Raw genomic sequence first — 12,106 nt, 5'->3', positions numbered from 1 at the left:
AGTTTAGAAGGGGTAATACATAAGATGTTTGGTTCTGACCTTACTAAACTGTGGGATTCCAGACAGTGAAACATAAAGCCTTGAATAAAATGGGAGCTCATCACAGATCTGCACCTCTGTGAGACCCACTTCCTGGTCAGAGGCTGTCTGATCAGAGCTCTGGGGAGAGATGCCCATTTCTTTGGTGTCCGCTATGAAGAACAGAGCTCAGGAGGAAAGTTGCCTCAGAGGCTATCAGTGTGGAGGAAAGAGATGCTCCTTATATAGTTGTTCTGGAGAAGAGATTCTGCAAGTCACAGGTATGTCCCTTCCATCCCCAGCTGTCCCTGGGTACAGTTTACAATGATCTAGTGAATTGAGGTTATCTGGAATTGTCCTGAGCAGGAACTTTTCTTGGTTTGGTCTTCTTTACTGGTGTGGGGGTGGGTAGGACTGAGGCATGCAAACACACATAGTTTCACCCCTCCAGGGCTGCTGTCCTTAAGAGGCAGTATACAGAGGGCTAATAGATGCAGCTGTTGCTGTAACTAAGTACAATGGGTTTGCATCTGGGTGAGTGCAAAGCCAAAAGCTTAACCAAGAAATAAAAGAAGGGAGAAAGATTTATTATCTGTAGCTGGTAAGGAGAACATGGGTTATTTCCAAAGTAATTTCCTCCTTGAGAAACACAATTATGGGAATTTTATTTGGAAAGCCTCTAAGTATTCATATAGGAAGAAACTTTAGGGGTGAACACACTGCTGAGCATCCTCAGTTCAGGATTTGCATTGTTGAGCATGCTTATTTCATGGTCATAGTTCAAGAAACATAGATGATGGACACATTTCTGGGCATGCTCAGCTCAAGGTCATAGAGTTCATGTTATAAGGTAAGATAGCAGAACTGAATGCTCCTGGGCATGCTCAGTAGCCAAGTTTACTCTAGGAGTCTACAAGAAAAAGAGTGACTTGATTTCAGTGATCTTAGTTTGTTCTTCATAAGTTTTCCCAAAAGTTTTTGTAAAGTTTTTTTTTTAAATTTAGAGAGGTAATACATCAGATGTTTGCTCCTGACCTTGCTAAACTGTGGGATTCCAGAGAGTGAAACATAAAACCATGAATAAACTGGAAGCTCATCGCAGATCTGCACCTCTGTGAGACCCACAGAGGTGAAGAAAAATATACTTTGAAAGTGCATTAATGTAGGAATTTGCTCCAAAAGTGCCTGTCTTGCTTAGTGGCTAATATTACTTTATATTTTATACTACTAATTTATAAATTATATTTATTATCCTATATTTATAAATATACCGTGTTTTGCACACAGTCTGAAAGAAAATATCAAAGGAAAATAAAAAGTAAGAAAAATTTGAGAGCAAATTCAGCATTGCTTATGTATGTTGGAGTCCACATCATTACTAGAAAAATGGGTCAATTCCATACCATTGTTTTTGATAATGAGACAAGAGTCAGTGAAAAAGTGATTGGGCTGAGAATTTGTCCCAGAATATTTATTCTAGGGTTATAGTTGTGTTGGAACCATGTGCCATAAGCAGATAGTATTGAATCACATTTTCCAGTATAGATTCTGTATTCCAAAAGGGTATTGGCCTAATGTGTCAAAGCAAATACAGGAAAAATGCAACCAAGAAATATCATTGTGAAGGATTTGGAATTTATATTCAATGATGAATGAGTGAAAGAATGTACAATTTAACTAATTATGTTTACTATATGTATTCCATAATGTATACAATGTATTTCTATATTAGGAAAGTGATCCTACATAATCAGACTGGAGATATATAAGCTGTGCAAAGTAGATGTAGCCTGATGCTTTCTGAATTTCTACTTTCTTATGTCAGTTCTTTGTAATAAGTAAGCCACATACCCATAATCTCAGATACTCTGTTCTATCAGTAGGAAAGATATCAGAGTACATATCAGATTTCTTATTTCTATCAGCTAACTCTTTCCTTTCATTAGAATATTATTATTATCTCATGGAAGCCTTTCTCCCTCCTTCTATTCTCTATAACTTGGTCAATTTTTACTAAAGAAGCATTCATGTTGTGACCAACAGTATTGTCCATGTCCTGGCAATAGCAAGACTGGTACCTAAACTAGATTTGGAGAGGCAGAGCCTGCAATAGCATCTGACATATTTAGGGAGACTCTGTGCTTTACTCCAGTTTTGTGTTTAAATGTCTTCTACAGAGTTTTCATCTGTGAGAGTAGAACCAAGATGACTGATTTGGATGATTGATCCTCTGGCCGATTTAAAAAAGGAGGAGAGGAATGAGGAGTAAGAATTTTACTTTTCAATTGCTGAGGATTCCTAATTACAGTATTTTCCTGATTTCATATAGAGTAAACATGATGCCAAATAAACATGGGATACCTGAAGCTTGAAATTTATTTAAAAAGACTCAGTAGTGTGCTGAGAAGATGAGGTGCATTTCTGCACTCTGCATTTTCACTGTGTTTGCTCTCTGCTAATCTACATAATTTCAGATTGGAGACACACTTGGAACTTACTTTATTTGATCTGCTGCTGTTTTGTGTGTCAGAATTTCTCATAGACACAGGGTAGAAGAGGATTTGATGAGGTGAGTTAGCAGTTGTGGATATGGCCACAAGATGGCAGCGCATCTCTGCTGATGCAGAATGGATGGAAGGATCTTTTTGGCTGATTTCTGTGAGAGCAGGCTGCAGAAAGGAGCTAATATCTGTGCAGGCAGTTTAGGAAACTGCTGTGCTTTGGAAGAAAAGAAGAGAGACTGATACTAGCAGTTCCTTTCAAGCTGCAGTCTGCAGTCCCAAAAGGGGAGCCATGAAGACACTGCCTGGGCCTTTATTCCTGTTCTTGTGGCTGCAGCTAAATTGTGAGTTGAGAGCTTTTGGGAAACAAGGTGTTTGGTAACATTCATTATAAGTCTGACCAGTACACTGGCCTCTTCCAGTCTGTTTGAGGTTACACAAACTCTGGGAAATGATGTCCTGATGATCTTGTCCTTTTACCCAGGTGTGAGCAGAGGAGAGAAGGTAGAGCAGCGACCTTCCTTCCTGAGTGTCCCGGAGGGAGACAGCGCTGTCATCCACTGCACTTACACAGACAGTGCCTCCACTTACTTCTTTTGGTATAAGCACGAGCCTGGAGCAGGTCTGCAGTTGCTCATGCAGATTCTTTCAAGTATGGAGAGGAAGCAAGACCACAGACTCACTGTCCTCCTGAGTAAGAAGGACAAACATCTCTCCCTGAACATCACAGCAGCTCATCCCAGAGACTCAGCCACCTACTTCTGTGCAGCAAGGGCACAGTGCTCCCCAGACACCTGCAGCCTGTACCAAACCTGCAGCAGGGCTAAAGACATACTATTTTTTTGCACCTATAAGAACATGATTTTCCTATATTTTATTGTGAATACATTCAGTATATATTTTCAACATTCTTAAACATGCTGCAAACTTGTCACAAAATGACCCAAAAAGGATTAGAGCAGTTTAAATGAACGCTTATTGGGAGTTGGTGATTTCTTAGATGCCAAGGCTCTAAGGTCGACTCTCTGGTGCCATTGAGATTTCTCCACAGGACACATTGATGTCAATATCAGAAAGTACTCTTCTTGATGACAAGTCCTTTATTTTTTAAAAAAAATTTAGATGGACACAATACATTTGTTTTATTTATTTATTTTTGTGTGGTGCTGAGGATTGAACCCAGTGCCTCACACATGCTAGGCAAGCACTCTACCACTGAGCCACAACCATAGCCCCTTGTCTTTTAATAATAGTATTTGCTGGCTGTTTCTTATTATAAAATAATTAACCTCATGGCATAGGAAAACAGTAAGACATAAAGTAGAAAATTAAACTTGTTCAAAATCAAAAGCTGTCTTTTTCTAAATAACGTTTTCTTCCTCCCTTCTTTATTCTTTTAGTTAGGGCTGAAATATTGAGGCCAGCTTCAATCATACACCACTCATGTATGTTTGTAGGGTCTCATGTCCATTATTTTCAAGTTTCCCCATAGCTTTTGAAGTATCAGATGATTTTCTTCTCAGGCCTTTTCTGGCCTTCTTACTTAAATCACAACCTTCCTCATGCTATTCTCCCTCTATTCCTTTTCTGTTTAATATTTCCAAAGCACTCACTATCAGCTAATATTCTATTTTATTTATTCATAGGTGTATTGTCTTTCTCTCCCCTTTATGATGCAATCATAAAGAACAGAGCCTGTCACATGCCAGGCCCTAAATAAAGCTGAGTGAATGATTTTTCTTTTTGATAAAGAACAGTGAAAGCGATAGTTGTCACATTAGACCGTGCCTTCTTTTTTGTAATTTTTTTAGTTGTTGATAAACCTTTTTTTATTTATGTGCAGTGCTGATAATTGAACCCAGTGCCTCACACATGCCAGGCAAGTGTGCTACCACTGAGCTTCAGACCCAGCCTGGATGGTGCCTTCTTGTTACTGCTGTAAGAAATATCACTGGATTAGCATAGCTAGCCCATAGTAACAACAATAATGATGATTAGTACAAAGCCAGTAGAAAAACAGAATACAAGGAATGTATCAAATAAAAAGAGTTTGCACAGGATACAAGAAGAGTTTTAAATTAATGAGGAAGACCAGGATTATACCTCAAATTGTGTTATATTAACTGTTTAAGTCAGAGATCCTCAGACTTTGTGCTGAAGCATCTCTACAGACCAGGGAGAATGAGCACCACCCTCTTCCTCCCAGAAACCTGTATGATGGGGGCACAGAGATCCCAAGTACTTGCTGAAAGTGAGCATCTCCTGCTCATTTTACAACACTTGAGTGATCATTTTTATTTTACTGCATGAAATATCCCTATTAACTTCAGGGCAGTACAGCTTTTAAATATTTACCTGTTGCTCTCATTCTCTAGTAATAATAGTGCTCTCAAATTATGCATCCTATTTATCTTGAGTTTTGCCATAAAGGCAAGAGCTGTCAAATTTGAGAAGCATATAGTCAAATATTTGAAAAAATGTAAAATCATCAAGCAATCAACACACTTTGATTAAATTAGTAAATTAAATGCTTTAAATTATGAAATAAATGCTGGAGGACTTAAAATGATTATCACAAAGTTATAAGTACAAATATAAATATATAATTACTTAAAAACACTGAGGGAGGATTTTCAGAATTGACTCAAATACTATGTTAGAGGGAAGAAATCATTTAAGTAATTGTTTACTTTTTTTCTGCTAATTTAACAATCGTAACAAATTTACTTTTTATAAGAACAATAAGAAAATACCTATATCCAAACAAAAAAATACATAGATGATATAAGGAGTCTATTTACAAAGAGAAAACAACATGGTACAAAACACATGGAAAATGTCTAAATCTATTAATAGTCACAAAATTGCAAAAAAAAATAGTCATAAGAACTCATTATGGAATTATAGTAATTATAAAAGCAAAAGAAAGAATTTAGAAAGGAAGCACTGAAATAGGTAAATTTGGTGGGAAAATAAATTTGTAAGCCATTTTGGGAAGTAATAAACTGGAAAGACTTATATTACCCCCAAACTAAAAACCAAAGTGTCTAATCTTACAAGGAAAGACTTAATGACCCAAATGGAATATTTTGTAACAAATCAATGTTGTTTACAAAACACAAGTATAGTGATTACTGAGAAGTGGTAATGAAAAATAGTTACATCAAATGTGTGATTGCTGCTTGGTAGAAATATGAAAAGTACCACAGTTGGAATGTGACCTTCCAAGATTTAAAAAAAAATTTAATATATTTTTTTAGGTGTCAGTGGACCTTTATTTTATTTATTCATTTATAAACAGTGCTGAGACTTGAACTCAGTACTTCACACATACTAGGCAAGTGCTCTGCCACTAAGCTACAACACCAGCCCCCATTCAAGATCTTGATAGCACAGATTTTTGATTGATAAGATACCTGGTGATTTTACACATTTTCCAAAATATGAATCTTATTTAATTAAAAGTTTTTCTGACCCATTATTTCCTATAAATTCTCTAAAATTCCTCTTTGTCCTGAAGTTTGGTGATGCTGCTTTTGTCACCTATACTTCAAATAAGAAGACAGCAGTGCCCCCTGACTGGTTGTGCAGCCTCTGCTGAAGTCCTATTTTTATATAAATTGCTCACATTTATTGTGTTCTTACTGTATATGATGTACTCTCAAAGTGTTTTATTTGCATTATCCTATCTAACCAATTCTGTTGGCACCCATTTTACAGAGAGGACATTATACTTGAAGACCATTAGGTAGCTTTTCCAAGCCCACTCAAAGAGAGTAAATGAAATAGCTGTGTTTCAAGGCCAGATCTGTTTGAGGCTGGAACGCAATCTCATATATATATAATATATATGTAATATTATATATATATATATATATATATANTGATGTCAATATCAGAAAGTACTCTTCTTGATGACAAGTCCTTTATTTTTTAAAAAAAATTTAGATGGACACAATACCTTTATTTTATTTGTTTTTATCTTTATGTGGTGCCAGGGATCAAACCCAGTGCCTAATGCATGCTAGGCAAGCACTCTACCACTGAACCACAACCCTGGCCCTGGAACACAATCTCTTAACTAATTCTTCCACAGTGCTCATCAATCTTTTTCCCTCCCAATTATTCTTATGGAGGAGACTAAGTGTAGAGAATTCTACTTTTATAACTCTACCCACTTATTCAAAAGCCTCAATAATTCTTTGCTAAACCTGCAAACTCATGCAGCATTCAAAAACTTCTGTTTTCTGGATCCAAACACTCCATCTTCCTGATTTCCCACTTTATTCCAGCCCACTTTCCTTTTTCCATCCGTCCATCTCTTCAGCCATCTCTCCACCGAATGGCTTAAATATATTTAAGGAAATGACTGCAGTACATCCATCCTGGCAATAGTGAAGTAGAAAAGAAAGAAATTCTGACATAAACCTGGTATATTAAAAAAAAACAATTTGAAGTACTTCTTCAAGGGAATTTTGCATGAACTGGAAAAACCCTTGCTGATTTGCATTCTTGGTGGATTCAAACCGAGTGTCTACTTATGCTAGTCCAGTAATATCAAGAAAAAGTCCTTTAAAGTAAATGAACTTCCTGTGGAAGTCCAGGAGTGGTGGCAAGAAGGGGTTCATTACCTGGATCTGAGATTCTGCCATGGGCTCCCCTGTGCTTTACATTATCCAAAATACATGACAACCTCTCATGTGTGGTTGGATCAGAACAGTTCAACTGGGCAATGGTTTAGAGGCTCTGGGAAACCTGGTCATTTGTTCCAGGTCCAACCTTGATACCGCAAATTCCATTTCAAGTACTGAGACTCAGCAAAATTGCTACTTACAGTTGTGCTCTGAGAACCAGCATCGCCAGCATCTCCAAAAATTTGCTAAAATGCGAACTGTCCAGCCCATGCTAGACCAAATGGAATAAGATCTTCCTCTTAACAAACAAAATCTCCAGGTGATTCCTATGCTCATCCTTTGAGAAGCCTTGCTCTAGAGCCCATTCTGTTAGCCTAACAACCCTCCCAGCACAAGAAGGCAGAGTTTCCTAATACCCCAGAGTCTTTCTCAATTTTTAAAAATTGTACAGACTCCTTGGGGTGGAATGTTATAAATGGATACATGGACACAGTGTGCTATGATCAGATCAGGTTAGTTAACATTTCCATCAGCTTAAACATTTCAAACAGTTTTGATTAACAAGTAATAATTGTACATATGGGGGAAAGTGCATATATATATTAATCAAATCAGAGTTATTAATATTTACATCTCCAATCACTACTTTTTTATTAGGAACTTTTGAGCTCCTCTCTTCTAGTTATTCAGAAAATATATGATGGGATATGATGAACTAAACTCACTCCAAGTGACTACTACCTCAACCTTATAGTATTTTAGTACCCATTATCTAATCTCCCTTTATTTCCTCACTCTTCCCAGTCTCTAGTAAACACTATTATAATTTTCCAAAGGACTTTTTAAAGCATCTATATATAGTAGAGAGCATTTGGTATTTATCTTTTTTCCCATTAGACATAATGTCTTCAGTTCCATCCATTTTGCAAATGATGGGATATCTTTGCTTTTTGTAGCTGAATAACATTCCATTGTGTATACATACTACATTCTTTATCTATATATCCATTAGTGGCATTTAGGTTGATTCTGTTTCTTCACTATTGTGAATGCTGTGGCATGTCAGTGTTTCTTTGATTGCCTGATATCATTTATTTTTTATATCTATCCAGAAATGGGATAGTTGGGTCCTACTGTAGATCTATTTTAGTTTTTACAGAAACTTCCACATTGTTCTCCATAGTGGCTCTGCTAGTTTTCTACACAGCAAGGGAAACCATTCACAATGTGAAAAGATAAACTACAGAATGGGGAAAAAATGTTTGCCAATTATTCATTTGACAAAGGAGTGTATAAGGAGCTTAACAAGAAGCTGAATAATTCAACTCAAAATGGCCCAAGGATATGAATATGAGTAAACACTTCCCAGTAGGCTAACAAATTTATGAAATATAGTCAACTTCATTAACTGTCAGTTAAGTACAAGTCAAAATGCTGTTGTGATATCATGTCATCCCATTTAGAAAGATTGTTATCAAAAAGATGATAAATAACAAATGCTGGTGAAGAAGTGAAGATAAAGGACTCTTACACGCTGTTGGTGGGAATGTCAATTCATCCAGCCTTTCTCATGTTTGAAACGAAGCTCCCCCTGAAGTTGGATTTGGCCAGTGAGTGTAAACAAAGGGCTGAACATGCTGATTGGCTGGTAGGAAGGCAGAAGCTTCCTCCTAGGGATAGAAGAACCTCAGTAGCACCCACTGCTGAAGACCATGGCTTCTGACTGAGGCTGAGTCCACAAACCAGGTCACAGCTGGGAGCAGCATGAAGCCATTCCTGGGAGGTGTTCTGGTGATTCAGGTGATGCTGTGGCTTCACGTGGACAGTGAGTTGGTGGTTTCCTGATGAGAGGGACAGAGAGATCCAGGGACATAGCACACAGAACAGAGGGGAAGGTCCAGGATTTGTTGTACTTCCTCTTTGGTTGCATCTGGGGTGGTGGGAAGAAAGCTGACTCCTAGGGTTGTTAAATGTGGTGACTAACCCTCCTTTCTGGCATTGTGCTCTCTCCAGGTGCTTATGGCCAAAAGGTGGAACAGAATCCTCAGTTCTGAAGCATCCAGGAGGGTGAAAATGCTTCTCTGAACTGTCACTATACAAATTATTCTCCAGAGTCCATCCAATGGTACCGACAAGATCCAGGAGGAGGCCTCTTCTTCTTGATACTAGTGCATGAAAATGAGGGAGAAAAACAGAAAGGAAGACTGAGAGTCACCTTTGTTACCACCACCAAACAGAGTGCCTTGCATATCACAGCCTCCCAGCCTGCAGACTCAGCCACCTACCTCTGTGCCCTGGCTCACAGCAGCATCCTGGCAACAGTTTCCTATACATAAACTTGTAACTTCTTCCAGTCACAGAGCTGATGTCTTTGGGGACTGTGCTGTTCCCAAAGACTTGCCACAGCTTCTTCAAAATAAAATGAAAGGGAGCTCATTTTAAAGTGACAAAGTGTGGGGGAATGACTCTGGATTGCCTAGGAGCAGGGGATCCTTCATCAGTCTCAGAACTATGATGCTGACTGAGTGACTGTCAAAAACTTGTGAGGTTTGCAGGTCTCAGTTTCCTCATATGAAAACAATGGGCTTAAATGTGTGATTCTCAAGTAGCTCTGAAGTTCAGAATCTAATATTTCTAAAAACAAGCAACACCCTGAAGAATGCCAGAGAGTAGGGATGAAGGATATGCTTTTTTACCCAGTGAGATATTTTTTGTTGGTGAGTTATAATTATACACCATAGTGGGATTCATTATGTCATATTCAGGTATGCATATAACGTAATTTGATCAAACTCTTTTCCCAGTACCTCCCCTTTCCCTCTCCTTCTCCTTCCCCTAATTCACTAGTTCAACTCTACTGATCTGCTTTCTATTATTATTATTTTAAGTAGTGCATTATATACATATTCACTATTCCTTGTGGTCAACGTGTCAGATTCATTGTGATATAGTCATCCATAGACAGCATAATTTGTTAGATTTTATTCCCTAGTATTTCCCCAGCCCTCACCTCTTATCCCCTTCATCTATTCCTTTGGTATTCTTTCTGTTTCCATGAGAACCCCCTTTTAAATTCTGTTTTCCCCCCTTTCTCTCTAGCTTCCACATTTGAGAGAAAACTTTGACTCTTGTTTTTCTGAATCTGGTTTATTTCACTTAGCATAACGTTCTCCAGGTCCATTTATCCACAAAAGACAGAATTTCATTCTTCTTATGGCTGAGTAAAACTTCATTGTGTATATATACCACAGTTTCTTTATCCAATCATCCATTAACAGGCACCTAAGATGATTCATAACTTAGCTATTGTGAATTGTGTTGCTATAAACATTGGTATGCATAAATTACTATAGTGTGTTGCTTTCAGAACTTCTGGATAAATACCAAGGAGTGAGAGAGCTGGGTCATGTGGTGGTTCCATTCATAAACTTTGGGGGAATGTGCACAATGATTTCTAAATGGTTGTACTAATTTGCATTTTTATCAACAGTGTATAAGTGTACCATTCCCCCCACACCCTTGTGAGCAATTAATGTTCTTTCTATTCTTGATGGTTACCATTCTAACTGGAGTTAGATGAAATCTGTGTTGTTTTGATTTGTATTTCCCTGATTGCTAGGGATGTTGTCAGTCATTTTTATTTCTTCTTTTGAGAAAAGTCTACTTATTAATTTGGTTACTAAATTTTTTTTGGTGTTAAGTTTTTTGAGTTCTTTATTCTGGATTTTAAAACCCTGTTGGAGAACTAGCTGGCAAAGATTTTCCTGTTTTGTAGGTTTTATCTTCATGCTCTTAATTGTTTCCTTCACTGTGCAGAAGCTTTTTAATTTAATTCCATCCTACTTATTGATATTTGGTTTTATTTCTTGAGCTTTAGGAGTTTTTTAAGGAAGTAGATGTTTATGCCAATATGATGGACCATTTTCTCTGTGTTTTCTTCTGGCAGATGCAGTGTTTCTCTTAATTCATTCATCAGATTTTCTTTTATTAATCATTTTAATAATCTATTTTTGGTAGTGTTTACCTGGAATTTCATACCTTTTCATATCTGTTGACTCCTTTGCTAAAGGATTGTAAATTTTATGGGGAGACTTATTTGCATGTTTCCAGAGTTCTTGGGTTTGTGCATCTGTTAAGATGATTTTCTCTTCCTCTTTTATGAGAGTGTCTTTTGGTGTTGATTATCTCTTTTGCAATAAGTTCTGCACTGTTGCTATATCTTAGTTTCAACACCTAGGAACAGCATAACCCAAGTCTCAATTTACTACTGCAGAACTTCTAATTTAATTCACTTTTGGAGAGCTGCTACAAAGTTGTGGGCTCTTTTGAGCCTGTGTCTTGAAATCCCTGTTTTTGTTGTAGGAGCAGATGCTTAAGAGCAGAACCTGAGATCCTCCCCAGCTCTTCCTACTTTGTGCCTGGTTGTTGGTTGTTTTTTTTTGTTTGTTTGTTTGTTTGTTTGTTTGTTTAGTTTTCCCTATTTCCCTATTCTCTGTGTTAAAGTATTGTTGAAGCTTGAATGGGGTTGGTTTGTGGTGGAACCAGTATGCTGTCCCCTGACTAAACCGTTGGTATAGATTGGCAACAAAGTATCTACACTAAATTTGTAGTGTCTCAGACACTTCCCAGGCTTTTTCAGAAAAAAGGAAAACAACAGCAGTAAACAACATACAGTATTAAAATAAATACTTGGTGCCTCTTATGACATCTACAAAAAGAGGAATGGCAGAGTCAGCCATTAGCTCCAGCAATAAGGGCAGAATCTGCAGGTTTTGGGGCCAGAGATGATGTCTTCATCTCCTCTAGGACACATTAAGTCACCACCATAATGATGTGATCATGCACTCCTTGTGTGAGTGTAGGTCATATTAGATATGGAAAATGATACACCCCAAAAGTAGTGATAACTGGGAAAAGGGGAGTGAGAAGTAAAGCCATACATTGGGAACATTG

At 37.6% G+C, this 12,106-nt stretch overlaps 1 gene segment (V, D, J or C); it reads left to right on the top strand.

The window, feature by feature from the left end:
* The first annotated feature begins 2,704 nt into the window (after positions 1–2,704).
* On the top strand, positions 2,705–6,120 carry LOC125615203. The segment is given in 3 exon segments: positions 2,705–2,863; positions 3,004–3,293; positions 6,040–6,120. Coding segments are annotated over 3 exon segments (423 nt in total).
* The last annotated feature ends 5,986 nt before the right edge of the window (positions 6,121–12,106 follow it).

This window comes from Marmota marmota, unplaced genomic scaffold (genome assembly GCF_001458135.2).
Source record: "Marmota marmota marmota unplaced genomic scaffold, marMar, whole genome shotgun sequence".
Classification (NCBI taxonomy): domain Eukaryota; kingdom Metazoa; phylum Chordata; class Mammalia; order Rodentia; family Sciuridae; genus Marmota; species Marmota marmota.
This window is presented reverse-complemented; position numbering and strand designations above follow the sequence as displayed.